This window comes from Pantherophis guttatus, chromosome 5 (genome assembly GCF_059756535.1).
Source record: "Pantherophis guttatus breed Tessera chromosome 5, ASM5975653v1, whole genome shotgun sequence".
In the NCBI taxonomy this organism is placed as follows: Eukaryota; Metazoa; Chordata; class Lepidosauria; order Squamata; family Colubridae; genus Pantherophis; species Pantherophis guttatus.
Window position 1 is genome coordinate 131,025,313 of NC_142067.1, and position 21,853 is coordinate 131,047,165.

The 21,853-nt window shown below is 44.2% G+C and overlaps 1 protein-coding gene across 2 annotated transcripts in view; it reads left to right on the forward strand.

The window, feature by feature from the left end:
- Nucleotides 1-21,853, forward strand: part of ASPNAT (aspartate N-acetyltransferase) — a 45,444-nt gene continuing 23,591 nt past the window's right edge. The window contains exons 1-2 of one of the 2 annotated variants that reach the window (XM_034415933.3): nt 7-433; nt 13,367-13,531. In XM_034415933.3, the coding sequence (XP_034271824.3) occupies nt 73-433; nt 13,367-13,531 (526 nt within the window). In that variant the 5' untranslated portion in view covers nt 7-72. Of the gene's footprint in view, nt 434-13,366; nt 13,532-21,853 lie in introns of both variants that reach the window. The other variant, XM_087895619.1, reaches the window with a different exon arrangement.

A 21,853-nucleotide genomic window follows, 5' to 3' on the forward strand; every position in this document is an offset into this window, starting at 1 on the left:
GGAGCTCTTTCCTGCCGCCGCCGCCGCCGCCGCCGCCGCCTCGCCCGCCTCCTCCGCCCGCGGCCCGTTTGCATGAATTGCTCGCCGCCCGAGATGGTTTGCGAGACCAAGATCGTGGCCGAGGAGCGTCCGTCGCTCGGGGCCGCCGCCAAGGAGGGCCGCCTGCCCGCCCCCGCCGCCCTCGCCGCCCAGATGTGGCCGCCCGGGGCCGCCGCCTCGCCGCCCGGGGCCGGGGCCGGGGCCGGGCCCGCGGGCGGAGCGGGGGAGCGGGCGGCGGGAGCGGCGGGGGTCTCCATCCGGCCCTTCCACCCGGCCGAGGGCGAGGCGGTGCGGCGCATCTTCTACGAGGGCATCCTGGAGCGCATCCCCAACACCGCCTTCCGCGGCCTCAAGGACCAGCCGCTGGCCCAGCTGCTCTACGCCGCCCTGGCCGGTGAGTGGCCCGACCCCGCGGGGAAAGCGGCCGGCGCGCTGGGTTGCCGCGGGGCCCTCCCGACCCTCGCCCGCCTGGGAAGCCGCCGGCCGGGCCGTTTCTGCCGGCCGGCGGCGGGAGGGGAGGCGGAGCGCCCTTCGCATTGCAGCAGGCGCGGGGGCCGGGCGGGCCGGGCCGGGCGATAGCGGGGAGGCGGAGCCGGTCGGCGGGCCGCCACGTGCTGTCCGAGGAGGCGGCTGGGCCCGGGGGCGAGGCTGAGGCTGAGGCGGGAGGCAGGAAGCCGGGGGGCGAGCGGGGCCTTCGGGCAGCTGCGGCGCCTGGAGCACCTGCTTCCCCGTGGAGAGGCTGGGCAGGAGCCGCTGCGCTCAGCACCCTGGACAGCGGCTCTGAAGCTGGCCGGCTGGGGGGGGGCCTTCAACCGCCCACCGGGGAATTCTGGGGCTTGAAGTCCAAGCCGTGGTGGAGTTGCCAAGTTGAGTGACTGGAGGCCGCTCTGGCCACGAGGCGGTTTCCCCGAGCCGGAGCCTCCCGCGGAGGCCGTAGAGCCCCGGGCAGCATCAGTTCTCAAGCTCCGCAGACGGGAGGGGAAGCTGCACTGGCGGAGGCTGAGAAACGATGCTCCGGAGCCCAGCGGAGTTTACGGGAAAGCTGACCGTTTGTCGGGGCCTCCCTTCAGCCCCTGCACCAGTCACGAATGCTCGCCCGAGGCCTCTACTTAATGGGCAGGGAAGGGTCGTTAATGGTTACCAGTGGGAAAAGGATGCGTGGCTGGGAGGCTTTGTGGATTAAGGGCATCCCCTGTGTGCTACTTCAGGGTCAGATGAACGTTTAGCTAAAGTCTTTGAACTTCCGAAAGCCCAGAAGGTTACTTACTTTGGTTTTATTACCTTACTTACTATTTTATGACCTTAATCTTACCATTCAGGACAGTTTTCAGTGTGTTCTGCTAACGGGTATCAAATCAATTACACGGGGATCTACAGTAACGTTTTGGCACAGGTCTTACGTTTCAAGAAAAGGCAAAGAAATTAAAAATGAACTTTTCTTTTGTTTTCATAAGCAACAAAGCTTGCAAACCAACAAGGGAAGGAATCCCTTGAAAAGGGCATGTAGTATTCCAGGGAGTTTGTTCTGAAATAAATGATATTTGAAGGAGGCGGCCAGAACTCTCCAATATTGCCCTGAACTCTTTTTGTAACTTTAGCACAAGTGACTGAACTGTTTAAAGTACTTGGTGATATCACCTATTAAAGTTTTCAGAAAGTTATGAACCTTGTGCAAATGGTTTCAGATGGGTTCCACCAGGGAAGGAAGGCAGCAGCCAGAGTTATATGAAGCTCCCGTGCAACTGCTTTGAAGCCCTCCCGAGGCCTTCTGGGGAAGTCACTTCCCCCGTGCTAATCCGACGAAAGATCTGAGCGTAGACACTCTACGTGTCCAGAAGACACCTGGGTTGGTTATCAAAGGTTGTAGCACAGCCATATGAAGTGAAGTCTACCTTGGGGCCAAGGATAAAAATCACTAAGCAACAGATCTGCTTATTGGCCAAAAGCCAAGATTTCTTTTTCATTGCTAATGTAGATGCCCTAGCTGTGAGGGTCACTAAATTAAACGGTTTTAAAGGGTCTTGGACAAAAGGGTTGATCGGAGGCAGAATTCATGGATGAGCAGGATAAAGAAAAGAATGTTCTCTGTTTCAAATCAGTGTTTTGGGATTCAGCATCATGTCACTCTGTTCGTGTGGGAAATGATGTTTGGGAACGTTTTTGTTGCAAGAGGGACAGTTTTCTGGCTCGTTTTCATCTCGGGGGTTCTTGAGAAGGTGTTCTTGGATTTTCCCCGGTGGCGTCTCCGTTTTGAGGGTCTGTTCTGCTCTCCTTCCTCCTCTTCAAAGGAATTGGCAAGCCAAGCAACTATGAGGCACCCCAAAGGCTGTTTGGCTAAGAAGGTCTAATTAAGTTCCGGCTACGGTTGCTGCATGACTGCTCTAATTCGGAGCTGGACTTTCACTAATCAGTTTGCAAGGAAGGCATTTCATTAATGCTTTTACCTCCTTCGTCTCAGAACTTCTAAATATTGTACTTGAGACTTCAGGCGGAATAGGAGAACATTTTCTGTTTTTTGATTTGAATGGAACATTGTCCTGTTGTGGCTGCTTGAATTTCGGGATTCTGCTACTGCCGTTTTAACTATCGTAAACCACCTGGAGTATATGGAAGTAGGTAGCAAACAAGCCCCTTGTAATAAATGACTTTATATAAATAATTTTCCCCTGAATTAGTCCACCTTGCTGTGTTCCTCACAAGCACAACGCTTCTGCTTTTCACAAGGCCCTTTTCTTTACAAAATTTAACCTGATCGAGGGAGATAGAAGGGACTTTACAGCCACTAAGAGACAGACTTAAAAACTAATCAAGGATAAATTTAACATTATAAAGTGGAATGAGCCACTTCCTTTGGAAATTCACCGAATTTTTCTCATGGCAAACGGAGCAAGTTGTACAATGAATGTGTCCAAATGTGACTTGCAGCTTATTTTACCAGCTACTGTGTGGCAGTGATACAGCAGAATGAGCTCTTCGCACATGGTGTCTGTCTAGGCTAGATTGTTAAAAAGAATGTTTGCACCCAAAGACCAGTTTTGCAGAGTGCATCGCAAGGTAAATAATCAGGGTTCCTTCTGATGGATGTTAGCAATGGGCTGCATGATTGGCAGTTTCAGAATTTTATTCTGACCAGTTTCCTAATACCAAAAATGCTGTTGGTGCCAACCTTCTCCACTCTCTGCATATATATGCCTACTTTGATACTCAAGGAATGATCGAGGCTTTTTAGAAAATGAACTCAAAATGAGCATTGACATTTTTGAAAGGGCGGCCATGTATTACACAGACATATGCAGAAGCAGTGAAAAGTGCTGACAAGGATGATGCAGTGGTGGTGGTGGGGGGGAAGCTGAAGAATAGAATGAAGATTACAGGAAAACAAAGTTTTCTGCATTACCAGGAAAAATCAGGAGTTTTGAGTGAAACAGAAGACAATGGGTCCGATCGATTTAGAGAGGGAAGTTTCAGTTTTGCTACTATAGTGTTAAGAAGGTGATGACGTACCAGTTTCAAATACTTTAATGACTTTGGGCTGTAAATAAAATTTATTTGATTAAATTTTGAAATAAAATACTTTAATGCAGTTGGCTGAGGAATTCTGGGAGTTGAAGTTCATTAAAGTTACTGAGAAACTCTGCTTTAATGGGACAGATTGTTTTGGTTTAAGGAATATTTTGCTTTTAGGCAGAATTTAAAATGGAAAAAAAATGCCTTGGTCGCTTAGGTTACTGTACTGTAACAGTACTGTCCTGTCCTGAATAAGAAAGGAGGATCATGAATGAAGCCCATATTATCCAACGTTTTGTCTTACCAATGGCCAGTCAGATACATTTAGGTGGGACAAGTTTGTTTATTGGTTTAGATTGTCCTGCAGGAGCACAAGATGGTAAATTCTATTTTTTTGAAAAAAAAATATTACATACCAGTTCTGTGAAGTAGTTGAGGCTGAGATCTTGTGATTTATCCGAAATCATCCATTGGTGAGCCGGTTTCAATCTGGCTCTTTAACCAGTATGCCTGACTGTCTCTTTCACAGTGTCCTGGTGGCGATTCAGGCACCGAAATCTGAAAGTTCCAGAAATTTAACCAGTTACAGGTAGCCCTCAACTTACAACAGTTCATTTAGTGACCGTTTGACATTACAACGGCGCTGAAAATGTGACTTAGGATGGTTTTTCACACTTATGACCATTGCAGCAGCCACCCCCCTACCCCGCATGGGCCACCTGATCAAAATGCATATGCATAGCAACTGACTCGTATTTATTTATTTTTATACAAAGTTTTTTATTTTTTTAAAACAAACATTACATCATTGATCATTCAGTGTGTCATCTGGGTACAAATTTTTGTGTCATCATAATATTTATATTTCTTTGCTTTTACATTTCAATTTAATATATCTCCTCTTAGAACATTTTTCTTCCAGATTTATTTAATTTTACACCGCTTTTTGTCCATATTCATTTTCTATCCAATAATAAAATTGCCCCCATATGTTGTAATACTCCGATTCTTCCTTCCCTTTAATGGCTAATGTTAATCTATTCATTTCTGCACATTCTACTATTTTCTTAATTACCTCTCCCTCTGTAGGGATTTTTTCCGCTTTCCAATTTTGTGCAAATACAATTCTCGCTGCAGTTATTACATGAATAATCAAATATACATTTTCTTTACTAATTTTCTCAAGTAAAATACCCAACAGAAACAGCTCCGGTTTTAAGTCAGTATGTTGCTGAGTCATTTTCTCTAATCAAATCCGAATTTTTGCCCAATAGTTTCTCGTTTCTGCACATGTCCACCACATATGGTAGTACGATCTCGGTGTCTGGTGACATTTCCAACACTTAATTGATTTATCTTTAAACATTTTTGCCAATCTTTCCGGTGACATATGCCATCTATAAAACATTTTATACAAATTCTCTTTGTATGCTGTTGCCATTGTTAACTTATAGTTTCTTTCCCATAGTTGTTGCCATTTATTTAACTCTATTGTGTATCCAAAGTTTTTTGCCCATGCTATCATTGTTTCTTTTACTTCTTCTTCTTCTAATTTAATAGAAAGTAAGTAACTATACAATTTTTTAATCATTCTCTCATCTGTTCCTGTGAGTATCTCATCCAATTCTATCATCTCCAAGTAAAAACCATATAACTTTGCATCTTTTTCATATCTCGATTGTATTTGCAATTGTATATACCACTCCATATCAATCCCTTGTTCTTCTAATCCTTGTTTCGTTTTCAATTCCCTCTTTTCTGATAAAATATCTTTATATCTAATAATATTTCCCATGTTAATAATATTTGGATGTACTAATGCTTCCATTGTTGAAAGCCATATTGGTGTTTACAAATAATGTTTTTCTCTGACTTTCTCCTACACTGATGATAAAGCATTTCTTCATAATGTCTTTGAAAATGACTATGTATCTTATTCTTCCCATACCATAAAAAAGCCTGCCAAGCCAGTTGCAGATCATGACCCTCCAACGTCAATACCCTTGTGTTTCTTATTTCAGTCCATTCTTTCATCCATGATAATGTTGCTGCCTGATAATATAATTCCCAATTTGGTAGTCCAAACCCTCCTCTGAGCCTTGCATCTTGCAGCATTTTTATATTAATTCTCGCTTTTTTCCCTTGCCATATAAATTTCATTATTATTTTGTTAAGATTTTCAAAATATTTTTTTTTCTATTTTTATCGGTATTGTTTGAAATAAAAACAACAATCTGGTAATATACTCATCTTAATTGTTGCTATTCTTCCCATTAATGATAATTGTAGATTCTTCCATCTCGAACCCCTAACTGACTCGTATTTATGACGCTTGCAGTGTCCCAGGGTCACGTCATCCCCTTTTGCGACCTTCTGACGAGCAAAGTCCGTGGGCGAGCCAGATTCACTTAACAACCGTGTGACTGACAATTGTCTCACTTCGCAACTTAAATTTTGGGCTTAGTTGTGGTGATAAGTCGAGGACTGCCTGTACTCGGTTGGCCTCTAGTTTGTGGCATCTGATGGCACTTAACGACATTTTCGTTAAATGTCACTTAACGACACTTAACATTTTCTGTAAAGAAATTCATCTTTTCATCAGTCCGGAATTTTGCCAGGTTCACTTTGAATGGATGACTTTGATTTAGCAGAGCCTGAGGGAAAGAAAATGACTCCCATCCCCCCCTTCGGTGCTATCATTGCTCTGTGCCTTTTGAACACACCTGTCCCTCACGCCTTCCCTTGTTCATGCTTAGTTGAAATGTTCCGTGTGCTGAAGAATTAGCTCGTTGTGGGGCTGCTCTGGTCCCATGATCTGTTTCCCCCTTTTTTGGACCTTCTAGCCCAGACTTCGGAGGTGGAGATGGGGCTGCAGACCAGGCCTGGCTGTGTTTCCCTGCCCCTTGCGTACTTTGCCTGCGACGCCACAACTCAAGCATGGAAGGACCCAGCTTCACTGATGTTTTGGTGCTTTGGCTAGAAATGAAAGCTTATGCAGTTCTTTTCTGAACTTCTAAAGCCTGCTCTCACCATGGCTGAAGGTTGGTTGGGCTGGCATAAGATGGAGGCCTGAGAGCTTTAGGGGAAAACATCCTCCATTAAAGCAGCCTGCAGTGCAAAGCAGTGTCCATAGCAGCTTTGAGTTCTAATTGTGTGTTTCTCAGCTGACGTAGAGTTGTGAACCTTGTCCTGATCTTCGTCTTTGCTCTGTAACTAATCCCTTTATTCAGTGGTTCTGCTTCTGCTATTTTAAACTCCAAACTGAATGATGCTTCTGAATTCTTTCTGCTGACCATGTTGTATCTGGTTCTCCTTTTTTATTTGGGTCTCTTTTGTGAAGAAAAACGGCTTTCTTGCTCTTATCTTCTCTCTTTCAGTACCAGTTAAGATCTTCTCCTTAGATGCCCAGTTTCCTCTGTTCCATTTTGCAGTTGTTGCTCTCGAGACTCAGCTGACTTAAGGATGCCAGCACTTCCAGCAATGTCCAGTCACCCTCAGAATCCCTGACTGGAACCTATTTATGCAGCCTGGGGAGCTACAATACCTGTTTGAGCAGGCTGGGTTAGCTTTGTGATTCAGGTGTAACCCTCCATTTCAAGACTGGCCCATACTCCATGGTTGGTAGCTGGAGATGCTAGTGACCTCCAGTTAGTAACTAAAACTCAGCTGGAATGAGGGACAATGAGCCACTGCCAGGATGTCTGGCCGATCATTTTTTTTTAATATAGTCAATTCTATTTGGCCTAAATGTTTCTGCAGACTTGAAATAATTCATGACTGAAGTATTCCTGGATGTACTGAACTAATTTTTCATAATTAATTTTGATAATATATTGATGTGGCCACAGAAATGTGGGAAGGAGGGTCCAGAAAGATTGGGATGGACAGTGCTCTATGGGAACATTGGTGGATGAATGGATAGGAGAGAGGGAGGGAGGGAGGGAGGGAGGGAGGAAGGAAGGAAGGAAGGAAGGAAGGAAGGAAGGAAGGAAGGAAGGAAGGAAGGAAGGACCGTGTGATCTGATAAGATGGAAAGACGTAAACAACAGCTGAGGGGAGGGATGAAAAACACTGAAAGACTGTGGACCAGTAGAAGAGGTCACAGCGGGACTGTCAGAGAAAAGGATAGAGGAAGGGAGAGCACCAACCTTGCATTGCTGATCCAATCCAGAGTTTATCCTAAACTGGAAATAATTAATCAAAGGGTCAGAATGTTGGCCTGTTGGTATGTGAGTATGAACTTCAGTTTGAAATGAAATGGTTCCAGGAGAGAAAGAAAGTTGTAAATTCACAGAAAGATAAGGCACTGTATATATAGGTTCATAATCAACCAGATTATAGTTTGTTCTGGCTGAATTTATTTTGTCTTGGAAATGTTTTGCTTAGTTTTCTATTTCTGCCTTTTTACTAGATTTTTGGCTAACAACTACAATGATCAAAGGAACTTCTAGATTAATTTTGTGGCTAATAGTTTTGTGGCCATTTCTTGGTAGGATCAAATATACTGTAGGGTCAATTGTACCATGTTGACATTAAGGTTTAGCAACGGTAACACAGATTGTGTAAAAAGATGGGAAATTCTATGAAATGAGATACTGATGGCACAATCACAGACAGTCTCTGCAAGAAGGGAAAAAATGGGAGAAAATTAAAGAAGGCAGCCTGGATCCATGCCAAGTTCACTAAAATGAAAAAAGAGAAAAAGGACACATAAAGGAAATGGATGGAAAGCAGCAAAACCAAATAAATAATTCAGGATAGGCTCCAGAAGCTGCAGGAATTCTGTCAGAAAGGGTAAAGCTCAGAATGAGCTGAGATTTGCTAGAGATGCAAAAATAATAAAAAAATGTTCTTTGGTAATAAAAAAGAAAGCCAAAGAGAGAATAGTGAAGGTTAAGGGTGATGGTGATAAAATTCTAACTCGGATCTTTTCTCAGAAGGAAAATGGAGCTTTGGCTGGTAAAGCCATTGTGGAAAGGAAGGAATACAGCTAAGGACAGATAAGAAGAAGGCAAGAAGGTTTTAGCTGGTTTAAATGAATTCAAGTCTCCTGGCCCAGATGGATTATATCCTCAAGTTCTGAAGAAATGGAGGCGATTCATGAAATACTTTCAGAAATCTTCAAAAACGTCTGGAAGACTGGAGAGGCCCTCACAGAATGGCAAAGAGCAAATGTCATCTCATCTTCAAAAGAAGAAAGTGGAGGGATCTTGGCATCTCCTTCGTGTTGATCTTGGGCAAGAACTTTGAACAGATTACCAAGCAGCAGGCTTGTGGATGCTTGGGTAAGCATGCTAGGAATAACAGGAACCAGCATGGATCTATTGCCAAGAAATGGTTGGGGGGAAATATTACATGGAGCACCACCGGATTCTGTCCTTAGCCTCGTTTCAACATTTTCATTAATGACTTGCAGGAAGAAATCAAGGGGATGCTTTAAAAAGTTTGCAGGTGACACAATGTTGAAAGATGAGCTAAGACTTTACAGGAAGAAGATTGAAAAATATCTGGGCAGGATGGAACAAGGGGCTGAAATAAATGGGATGAGATCGAAGAAAAAAGAAATGTGGAAAAATGCCAGGCTCAAGTGTAGGATGTGGGAGGCATTTCAAAGAGGTCAGGATGGCTTTGTTGACCATATGAAATATAAAGATAAAATGTCAAATCCCACCTTGGGTATTTATACAGGAGCCTACTGTCTTAATCACAGGAGAAATTATCTAGTCTTCTCTGGTCAGGCTCCAACTGGAGTCTATTCAAAAAAGAAAGGGACAAACATGGTTGAAGGTAGAGGAAGATTATCAGGATGCTACAGATTCTGGAAGCATCCCAGTATTTGAGGGGCTGCCACAAAGAGGAGGGGCTCAACTTATTTTCCAAAGCACCAGAGGGCAAAGGATGGCAACTGATCAAGGAGAGAAGCAACCTGGAATTAAGGAGAAACTTCCTGACAGTGAAGACAATCAACCAGTGGAACAGAAATTGCCTTCAGAAGTTGTAGGTGCTTCATCACTGGAGGTTTTTAAGGAAAGATTGGATGGCCACCTGTCTGAATTCCTATAGGGTCTCCTGCTTGAACAGGGGGCTGGACTAGAAGACCTCCAAGGTCCCTTCCAGTTCTATTCTGAAGCTCAGCTTAATGAGAAATGATCAGAAGATCTGATATAATTCATCTACAGATGAGGGGACCGTGGGCAGATGTAATAACCATCTTCAAACGAATGTCACACAGAAGAGGGAGGACAGAATTTATGAATTAAAACTATAACCGAGGAGGTTGAGGCTGAAGATCAGGAGGGGCTTCCCAATTGTGTGAACTACCGTCTAGCAGAACAGGCTGTTCCGTGTCAGTTCCCCATCTTAATAGAGTCCTTCAGACCGAGGCTGCAGGGTCATCTGTCAGACATGCTCAAGTGGAACCCTCACGGAACACCCAGTGGTGCTTGATGGCGTCTTCTGAGCTCCGATTCTGGCATTTTGTGGTTCACTGAGCTCCCCTCAGAAATTGCAGTTGTCACAAATGGAGCGAGTGGACGTGACTGGGACCCATTTTGTGGAAACATCTAACACCCTGTGACATTAAGTAGTCCGACCGCTTGTCCCTCTCTAAGTGTAATTCAAAGTATTGTCTACCATCAGGACTCCCCTGAATGCTGTAGGACCATCTCCTTCTCTCCCAAATAATCCTGCCCATCGACTGAGGTCTTTGGGAGAATCCTTCCCTTCCAGAAAGGTTCCCCCAAATGAAAAGGAGCATTGTCAGTTATCCAGTTTTTTGGATTTTCCCAAAGATTTACACGGGGTTTTTCCCTGTTCTTTTGACAGCCATTAATTTCTCATCTCAATGGACTTTTGCTTGGCTGATCAGTTCTACTTATTCTGTTTTACAGAAATTACCTTAAATATCTTTATGTTAGATGTGATTACAGTATCTTTTCCCCCCTGTGTTGCTGTCTTGGGCGCTTCAAATTTTGCACTCTTCTTATTTCCCAGGAACAGTCTTGAAATTGGTTGGTTTTGAGGAACAGTGGCTTCTTCTTAGTGAAACAAATGCTGATACTTGGGCTAAAGTTGATTATAACTGAAGTTCTGTAATTGGCTGTGATTACGGGTTTTTGAACTGGCTACTCTATAGTCTTGTCTTTGAGGTGAGTTGTTCTTTGGGGGGTTTGGTGACCTGTAGGGGGGTTTTGTTGTTAGAAAATATGTATTTCCACATGATACCTATGTTTACAAATCAAGATTTCTTTTTTAAAAAAATACATGGCATAAGTGCAATCATAATATTCAGATGTGTTCTCAGGAATTAGCAGCCTCTCCTAGTTTTGCAGGTAAAACTACTATTCTTTAGGAAAAATAACCAAATGTTCAGAAGTATAATTCAAAACCCAGCACAATAATTCTTGTTTAGCAACCGTCACAGGAACTAGTCCCTCAGTGATTCAGCAAAGTGGTTGCTGAATGAAATATTTCAGCTCTCCTTGCTTTACAGACCTACCAAGGTTGTAAGTGGGAGGTTTGGTTGCAAAATGATTTTTTCGTCTTCATTGTTCCTGCAAACTGTCACTGAGTAAGGTAGTTGCTAAATAAGCACCACAAGTAATGGGATGCAATGGACTGTTGGCTCAGTCTAACAAAGGGAAATTCAAAGCAACTTTTGCACTTGGACAAAAAGACTGATTTAGCACCAATATCACACACACACACACACAAAACAAAGGATTCTGGATGTTGGCTAGTTTTTGTGTTACATCTATATCACATTCAGTCACACACTGCATATAAATCAGCTGAGAAATATGATGTGGCTGTGAAAAAAAAGCTCCTGTAATTTATGAAGCAATTTCTTAGTTACAAGAAGTAGGAGTTGTACTTTAATGCACATTAGTTAAGCATATTCTGGATTACCAACAACAAATCTTGAAGTATAACATGGAAAAATTGTGCCTTCAGATTCAAAGAAAGGCATTAATTCATGGAAGACACAACCTTTAAGAATTGAGGTTGAAAGAATTTTTATAGAATGGAGGGAGACAGGAGAGCATTCTGGAAAAATGCTGTACAGGTGGCCCTCAATTTACAACTGTTCAAAATTACAAGAGTGCTGAAAAAGTGATTTAGGACCATTTTTCAGACTTACAACCATTGCAGGATCCCCAGGGTCATCTGGTCAAAATTCAGGTGCTTAGCAACTGACTCGTATTTATGACGGTTGCAGTGTCTCAGAGTCACGTGATTCCCTTTTGTGACCTTATGACAAGCAAAGTCCATGGGGAAGCCAGATTCATTTAACGACCGTGTTACTAACTTAACAACTGCAGTGATTCACTTAAGAACGGTGACAAGAAAGGTCATAAAGTGGAGCAAAACTCAACAAATGTCTCGTTTAGCAACAGAAACGTTGGGCTCAGTTGTGGTCGTACGTCAAGGATGACCTGTAGAAGACAAAAGGTTAGAATGCCTGCTAGGGATCTCAGAAGTAATTTTGTCCCACCGGGATCGGGTGGTTACCCGAGGGCAGGAAGAGAGCTGATGGGTCCAAGAGAAACTTCTGAGAAACAGCCCAGGTTGAAACCAGTTAATGTGGGAAACGATGAGACCACGGATCATTATCTGGACTAATCGAGATCATCGGAGCTCATCTGTAACAAGCGATTCATAAATCTTAGGACACGGAACCTCGGATAATTACACTTAGTAAAATTCTGTTGGCAATGAATCAATTTGATATGCACACGTAATGGTTGAATGCCTAAAAAATTTCCTTTTCAGCACTGGAAAGATAAATGAAAAATAGAAGAAAATTCTCTGTTAAGTGCATTCCCAGCTGCATTATGTCATCAACAAAGTTGAGATGCTGCTTTATAGATAAATGAGGCGGGCTTGTTTATTAAAGATTTTGATGCTCCTAATAAAGTAATGCAGACCAGTAAAATCTTCGGATACCAAGAAACAGAATTCAATGTTGCAGGTTAATCTGAATTTTGTCCTGGTTCTATTTTGGAGGACGTTAAGCTTCATTTTCTAACACAGGCAGGTCAGTTTCCTCAGCTCCCTTTATGGCACGTGCTCTCATCAGTGCCAAGAGACTTTAGCAGTTGACCATGTAGAAATCTTAATAAGCATTTTAATTTAACAGCTGGCCTTTAACAGCCGTGAAGGGCATGTAGGGAGGGAATACAAATCAAATCAAGAATAGCCATTTTTCACTGCTGGCTGCAAACGTGGAAACATTGGGGGTTCTTTAAAAGAGAGGTCAGTTCTGAATATAGTTGGTCCTCGACTTAAAAACACAATCAAGTCCCAAATTTATGTTGATAAGTGAGACAGTCATTAAGTGAGTTTTGCTCCATTTTACAACTTTTCTTGCCACAGTTGTTAAGTGAATTTGGCTTGACTTTGCTTGTCAAAAGGGCGCAAAAGAGGATCACATGTCCCCGGGACACTATGACCGTCATAAATACGAACCTGTTGCCAAGTGTCTGAATTTTGATCACATGACCGGGAGGGGGGGATGATGCAACGTTCGTAAGTGTGGAAAATGAGCCTAAGTCACTTTTTTCAGTGCCGTCGTAACATCGAACAGTCACTAAATGAACTGTTGTAAGTCGAGGACTGCTTGTATAGCAGTACCTATTTATTAGAGAAAATCCTTTTATTAGCTGAAGAAAGGAATATATAGAGTGTATTGTGTCAGCCACCTTCACGCAATAGATAGGAATCGTGTCATGGATGTGACTTTTGGGTCTGTGTTTCCAAAATCAACCCGGCCTTCTCTCTTCTGACAGGTGTCATTTATTTCTCTTCCTTATCTCCATAGTAATATGCTTTGTTGTGACCAAGTCCTTGCTGGTGATCTGCTGCTTGCCTGTCTTTCTGATGGGCACGAGGTACTACTTCAGTAGGAAAGTTATCCTCAACTATCTCGAGTGCGCCCTGAACACGGACATGTCTGACATTGAGCAATATTACATGAAATCCCCAGGTGAGTGACGAAATCCACGGAGGAACTGACCCACCACCTCACAATTTGTGAAGCGGAATAGTTTAACATCTGCCCTCGTGTCCTGGCGGGTGAAGGGTCCATATTTAGTCTAGACCAGGGCTCCCCAACCTTGGCAACTTTAAACCTGGAAATTCTGGGAGTTGAAGTCCGCCAGGTTTAAAGTTGCCAAGGTTGGAGAGCCCTGGTCTAGACAATGGTAGTGCTTATTGGCTTCCTGGGCCCTTCGCCTTAAATGAAAACAATGGAAAAATATTCTGCCATTTTTTAAAATCCTGCTACTTCGGGTTTAGGTGGAAGCGTTGAGAGTTGGATGTCAGCAAATCCCTTTGTTTTCCCTGGATTCAGCCTGTGGTGCTACAGGCAATCCAGTTGATAGGACTTTACTTGGCTTTTCTGTAAAAAAAATCTTGCATGTCTTAAATATTGTAGCAAAAAAAAAAGAAAGAAAAAGAAATCTGGGAAACGCTTCAGAGATTGTATTATTGGGGATATTTGGTACCTGTACATATTTTAAAAAGGCACATGAATCCAGGATACGTGGAAGATGTCTTTGTATGGTTGGAAGGAAAGACTTGCTCCAATTGAGTTCCATCCCTGCTAATGACGTGGGCACCATGCAGCAGCCCCCTTGGCAAGGGCTGGTTTGCCGTTGGCAGGAGGGGCTCCCTGCCGCACGTCCTGTGAGATCTTTTACCCAATGCTAGATGAACCTAGAACTTGGAGTTGACCTCCTGCCCTCTCTCAGCAGTCTCAAGACCATCTAGGCTCAAGGATTCCTCTGTGACAACGTGGATAAATTTGTACAACAGACCTGTCACTGTAACTTACGGAGAGGGGGGTGTTTGTGTGGTGTGTGTGTGTGTGTTTTAAAAACGTTATCAAAATAGTTACATTTATGTATTTATTTGATTTTTATCCCACCTTTATTACTTTATAAGTAAGTCAAGGCAGCAAACATGCCTCACATTTGTTATGTTCTGGGTGAAAAATGGGGGTGAAGCCAGAGTGACTTCTAACACCTCTTTGTTCCATGCTGTCTGTGAGGCAATTGTTGCTTGCTGGCTGACACAGCTCTTTTTATAGGGAAGCTGATCAGCCCACAACCAATCAGAAGAGAGTATTTTCCCGCTCCAACAGAGGACCAGATTGAGAACTTCAACTGACAACTATATACAATACATAACAATATTCCTTTCTCCTCATGTTTTCCCCAGAACAACAACCCTGTGAGGGTGGTTGGGCTGAGAAAGAATGACTGGCCCAAAGTCACCCAGCTGGCTTTCATGGCCAAGGTGGGACTAGAACTCACAATCTCCTGGGTTCTCGGCCGGCAACTTAACCACAATACTGTATTTTGCCCTGTCTCAGAGAAACAAATGCAGTAAAATGTTTCTATACGTTCTGTGTGCTTATATATTGCCCTTGTAGTCCATTTGTGAAATGTTTTGGGTACTCCCTAAGTATTCTGCTAATCAATTCTTTGTCTATATAGGATTTATCTCTCTTTTTTTTTTAAAAAAAAAAAAGTGGCCTAGTGTTGTCCTTCAGCTTGAAACCTAGGAATATTGTTCAAGTGATTTGTGAACCAAGGTATAAGTTAAATCTATTTTGAGTAGAGACTGGTGAACGAAGGGGGTCTTTTGGTCTGGCAGAAAGCTACCCCCGTTTTATCCTTGCTATTCAGGTGCCTGAAAGAATATCTGAAGGGAGGGAAGGCATATATATTCCTGAGACTGGCACCGATTTGCTGACCATGTTTATCGATGCCAGTGAGGAAGGGATCCATCCATCCTTAAAACGCAGTTCCTTCTCCCCAGCAGAAGATACAGAGAGGGGGGCTTTTCTCTTGCCAAACCTCAGTTGTGGCTCAAGAGGCTTCCCTGTCTCATCAGGGCAAGGGTTAGTAAGGAAAAAGGGTGTTGCACAGTTACAGAATCTACAACCCTCCTGAATTAGTGGAACGTCTCCAGGCAATGAGGAAGAACATTATTCTAGTCTCCTCCATGAGTTTGAAGAAAAGATTATGCTGCCATTTGGGGGGCTTTGACCTCAGAGCAGGTTATCTCAATGGGAGGGGTGGGATTTCAAAGTTCCCCTTTAAAGATTTCAGAGTGTGGGCATGCCTTGATTTAGAAAAATCCCACAGCAGACGCTCAAGCTGGAGCCCTCCTGCTCGAAGGGGGGGTTTGATTTGCTACTGATTTTTGGGATTACTGTGAAAGGTTTTATTTAAAACATATGTTTACAAGATTCCTCTTATCATCCTGTAAGCCATTTGTACTTAATGTGGTGGTGGTGGTGTGTGAAGTAGGAGGAAATAACTTCAAATAAACACACAAAGCAATCTGAAAACAAATCATGTTCATTGCTAATTAGGAAATAAATCCTATCAGAAGTGAAGTTCAAGCTTTTGCCGCCAATGAAGTCAGTTTCTCCAGAAAATATGGTTCCATAGAGCCTTCAGACAAATAAAAGCATGGCTTTCCAATTTATATTGAATCTCTGGTTGTTTATATTGAGATCCTTGGGTCAGAGATTCCATATTTAAAGTGTGTTTGCATGCCCCCTGGATCGACCGCAATGGTTGAGAGGAATCGGTAGATCTTACACTGTTTTATGGGGTCCAGACCTTTGAGGCCAATTACTGAATATTTCTTACTTGTTGCTTAACTGATCAGGTGTTCATATTGTAGGCTTCTAAGGATCTTCTTCCATTCTCTCTATTACTCTGCTTGTGTAATTTGTTTTGCTGATTCAGAAAAAAATATTTCCACATTCCAACTCTCGGAAAGCTTTGATTGATCCATATAAGGGATGTATTTGAAAGCGGGATGCCTGTGTTCAGGTTGTGAAGGTTTACAAAACTAAGATTATGCATGTGTGATCTCAAAATCTTATATTAGCTGGCAGTAACAATCAGAATTTAATCAAGTCAAGTTAGGAGTAGTTGCTTGTGAAACAGTGAAAATGTATTTGAAACATATTTCAGATATTTGGGGCAAATTCAGTAATTTCTATAAACGGCACCTTATTTCAATAAAGCTTTTGTAATCAGAACTTCCAGTATTACAACTTAACAACAGTTCATTTAGTGACCATACAAAGTTACAGCGGCACTGAAAAAAGTGACTTATGACCATTTTTCATACTTACGGCCGTTGCAGCATCCCCAGGGTCACGTGATCAAAATTCAGAGGCTTGGCAACTGGCATGGACTTATGACGGCTGCCCTTTTATCACCTTCTGAAGAACAAAGTCAAAGGGGAAGCCAGACTCACTTAATATTGTGAAGTGGGGCAAAACTAACTTAACAACGGATTTGCATAGCAAGAGACATTTTGGGCTCAATTGTGGCCATAAATGAACGTATCTTTTCTTTTATGTACTCCGAGAGCCTATGCACCAAGACAAATTCCTTGTGTGTCCAATCACACTTGGCCAATAAAGAATTCTACTCTACTCTACTCTACTCTACTCTACTCTACTCTACTCTACTCTACTCTACTCTACTCTACTCTATTCTATTCTATTCTATTCTATTCTATTCTATTCTATTCTATTCTATAAATCGAGGACTACCGGTGTAGTTTCGGAGAGTCCCCAGGCTTTGCCATTCTGTGGTTGGGGGATGGGGGGTTTGAATATCCGGTGAAAATGCCGACCGTTACTTTGAAAGAGGTTCAGCTGCTTTGCAGAAGGATTTGTTGGGGACAGAAGAAACAGGCCAATCTTTCAAAGCAAATGGCGTTTTTCTCCTTTGTTTTTTCCTTCCTTGGGAAACGGGTTGAATGGCCAGAGAGCAAAAGGCATTTGCAGGGCAGGCAGAAAGGTGGGGTGGTGGTTGTTGTTTTTCCCCTTTTGTCAGCTGCAAACTTGGAACTCTTTGCGAAGTTGATTTCTAGTCCACTGAGGTTAGCTGTTCTTTCACTGCACTGCAATTGAAGCAGGAGCAGCAGAAGAGAAGGAACAAGTCCTCATTCATAGCACAAATGCTACACACACACACACACACACACACACACACACACAAAATTGCTCTGGCCCTCTTCCACGGAGAGTGGGTGAGGGGGGAAAAAGAGGAAGGAGCATGAAAGGAAGCCTTGGAGTGAAGTTGCCAGGCTGGACAGGGCCAAAAGCTGCCAGCTGGGGGGTGCAGCACCAGACGTGAAACTCCACACCTGATGTGCGTGTGGGACGCAGAAGGGACGGGGCTGCAGGGGCTGCCAACCTGGAGGGGGGGGGAGAGGGAGGGAGAGAGAGAGAGAGAGAGACTCCCATCAAGGAAGAAGGAGGAAAAGATGAGGATCCACTGCAACACAAATAGCCCTCCAGCTACGACCACAAGGGAGGTTGGGTATTGCAGTTGTGATTTTCAGTGGTTGTAAAAGAAGGTTGCTCATGTGACTTGACCTGATTTTACACCTGTTTTTTTTTTTGTGTGTGGGTGTGGTGGTCGTTAAGTGAATTAATGATTCACCATGGCCCAGTTTTGCCAAAAACACTTCCATAAGACCCAGGTTTGGGGGAACCCGTTGTAAATTGTGGTCACGTGATCACAAACAGCCGTAGATGGGGCCGGGTTGTGGTAGCATGATGGAGGGGGGGAGTGGTGTCTTTTGAAACTTCAAATCCGGATCCTAAGAACCCCTCAGGTAGGTACATTGCAGCTTTGAATGGTCAGTAAGCATCTAGGTCGTAAGTCGAGGATTGCCTGTGGAAGGTCCCTGTGTGAACATTGCCTGCTCCCTAATCTAGCATCCTCAAGAAAATGGCGCTTTCCCAAAGTTTGGGGAAAAGGCAGGGGTCTATAGCTACGAAATTCCCCTGAAAACCAAAAGCGTTTGGCATCATTCTAGTGCTCAGCGAGCACTGCGTGTGCCAAGTTTTATGAAGCTGAGATTTTAGTAGCCCTGGAACGCTGAGCTGAAAGATTTTGTAGTTAGTCATTCCCGAAGCTGCATATTTCAGTGAGAGGATGGGTGGGAGAGAAAAACTCTCAGGTGTGAAATTTTAATTATGAGACTACCTAGGGAGATGCCGTGGGCATCCATGTATCCGTATAATTGAGCGATATCTGGGTGGGATGAGCCCTAATCTTGCAAGGTGACCCTCCGCTGTGCGAGGCAAAGGGAGTGCTGAGTCATGATTTGGTTCATTAAGTTGATTTAGGAAGAGGGACAAATTGAAGCTAAGCCCGAAGTGGGACTTGTTGGTTGCTGGACTCAAGGGAAGAAGTGTGCCTGGGAGGTCTGCACACACACACACACACACACACACACACACACACACACACACGATGTTGCCAAGCGACAAGTCCTGGCGTCTCTGGCTGTGGGCCCTGTGGGCACTTTGCAGAGTGCAGAGGGTCATGCAGGCCCAAAGGAGCAGGTCTTTAAATAGGTCTATGGTCATTCAAGGCACAATTTACAGGCAAAGCAGGCATGAATGAGCTTCCAGCAAAGGCTGCAGAAATGCCTAGGTGGAAGTGTAGCTGTCTCACAGACACACAAACACACACACACCCTTTCCTCCTAGCATTGAGCATTGAGCCATGTGTTGCTTTCCTGAACGCGCTGAACTCGGCTGCTGCAGACTTTACTGTCACAATCAGTGCGTGTAGGTTGTTTTCAACAAATTATCAGACACTTCAATTACTATTTTAAAAATGCAACTTAGACAACTAGGGCTTAACGTGCATTTTTGTGCTCAAGAAGAAGTGTTGAGAAGTTGATAACTATCTTCAAGAGAATCCTGAGAGTTTTGCAAAGGGAGGGAAAAGACAGAATCAGTAGGTGTGGGGGGGGAGTTAAAAATGGAAAGCGAGGCTCTCTTACAAATCTCGAGAACGAGGCGGGATGTCTGCACAACAGAAACCTCTTTTGGGAGGGTCTGGAGCTTCGTGGTGCCACTTAACACAATGCAAAGCCAGAGAAGTGGGAGTGATGACAGAATATGAGATAAGGGAGTGGGTGAGCAGAGGCAGCAGGAGAGGTTGATGGGGATAGCAGGAAGGAGAAATTAATGCCCAGGAAAGGAGCAGAAACACAAACGAGGGAGAGTAAGTAGTTAGGATGGGAGAAGTGGGGGAAAAAAGGAAGGAGGGAGGGAAGGAGAGAAGAAGGAGGGAGATTGGAATAAGAAAAAGAAGGAAGGAAGGAAGGAAGGAGAGAGAGAGAGAAAGAAAGAAAGAAAACACAAATGGGAGAAGTGCAGGAGCCAAGCAGAAAAGAAGAAAATCAGGGAGAAGAGGAAATGAGACATAGAGTAGAGTGATAGGTAACGGTGAAAGAGAAGTAACTAAGGGTAGGCTCTGAATTCTAAAAAAAATTTCCTCTTTTGACTGGCCTGGGAGAATTCTTGTGGTCTGAATTCTGTTTCTGCTGCTTGGCTGATGATCAGCTGTGTCATCTCCCACCTTAGCAATATTAAGACACGCTGGCTGGGGAATTCTGGGCATTGGAGGGTTGGAGGCCCCTGAGCTACGTATAAACTGTCAGTGGTGTTTGGGGACGCCTTCTACCTCGCAGTTTTGATCGGAAGGGTTGGTCAGAGACATTCCACACACACACACTCCCCAGCGCCCTTGGAGGGGACCTTGGCAATGGCACCTCGCCCGTGGAAAGGCAGCTACTCTTGGCCAGGATTCAGGCGTCCATCTCCAACCCTACGTTGGCTGCTCTGCTTGCTGATAGATGCTCAACATTGCGTGGCTGGACAAGAATTGTTGTGAACTGGACCGTGTCCACTTCGAATACCTGATTGTCCTCCGTGGAAAGGAGGTGCAGTTCCTTGCTGTGCTCAGAGTGGTTTGAAGCTGCCGCTCCCTTCTACCTTTCTACATTTTAGAGGACTTCTTGTCCTTTGAAGCCAAACAGTTCTTGGTTTAGCTGAAATGCTAAAAATGGCATTTCAGCCTGAGAAGACCTGGTCTTCTCCAGTCTCTGTCCTTCTAAGTACATCAGAAACCATCCTCCTCCTCCTCCTCCTCCTCCTCCTCCTCCTCCTCCTCCTCCAGGAAGAGGAGGGTGGGTTTCTCCCCTCAGCTCCATCTCCATGGAGATTGGGGTTTCTCCTGACCCCTCCCCACCCCTTCCTTTTCGGTTTCTCCCACCATTTCAGAACTTTCAGAGAAGACGCTCCTTCGCTTCCCGTCTCTTGTGCGGAGAGACAACGGAGAAGTTATCCCTGTCACTTCTCTCCTGGGGGGGGGCGCAATCCTTCCTCCCCCCCCCCTTTCCCCTCTTCCTTAAGGCTGCAGGTGGCAGTGGCAGAACAATGGGCTCTGGGCCTGGATGTGGGGGGTGGGACAAACACGGTGAAGGAAGGCCTTGCCTGCACATCATTTGTTGCCTCCCCGAAATGTTCTATTTTTCTATCCAGCTGCATCTTCTTTCATGTCCAAAGGCTGAAGGTAGGCGTAGTCCACAAGTTGCAACCACAACTGAGCCCAAAATTTCCGTTGCTAAGTGAGACAGCTGTTAAGTGAATTTTGTTCCATTTTATGACCTTCCTTGCCACAGTTGTTAACTGAATCACCTCAGTCGTTAAGTTAGTCGCACGATTATTAAGTGACTCTAGCTTCCCCATTGACTTTACTTGCCAGAAGGTCACAAAAGGGAATCACGTGATCCCAGGGACACTGCAAACCGTCATAAATACGAGCCAATTGCTCAACAGCTGAATTTTGACCACGTGACCATGGGGAGGTTGCAACGGTCATAAGTGTGAAAAATGGTCAAGGGACACCTTTTTCAATGCCATTGTAACTTTGAACAGTCACTAAATGAGCTGTTGTAAGTTGAGAACTACCTGTACTATGATGGGATGCAAATAAGGCAACAGAGGCCTCTCCAAATCAGCCGTCTTGGAGCCCCCAAGGCAACGCTCCTCTTCTCTTTAGGAGCCGAGTTCCTTGCAGGACAGATAAACTTTGCAGGGCCTTTTGTTCTTGGCAAAATGCTGCCTGATCACGAATGAAGGGCAGAAGCTTATTAGAAATTTCATTGCTCGGAGCCTCTTCTGTGAACCGGACACAAAGGCCTTTTGTAGGGGCGACGGGAGGGAGGCAGAGAGCAGCCGTCCTCCGTGGAGGAGCATTCAAAGGGGGTCCCAGAAGTTCACGGAATCATCTTCTCGGCCTTTAGCTGGGCTTGTCCCAGATTCAGGAAAGGTTCGGAAATGAACTTTGCAATGAACACCATTTTCTGCCAAAATGGATCCCAAAAGGATTGCTGTGTTGATCCAGACGTTTAAGTTGAAACATTCTACGTTTATTAAGACTGCTTGGTGGTCAGTTTGGTC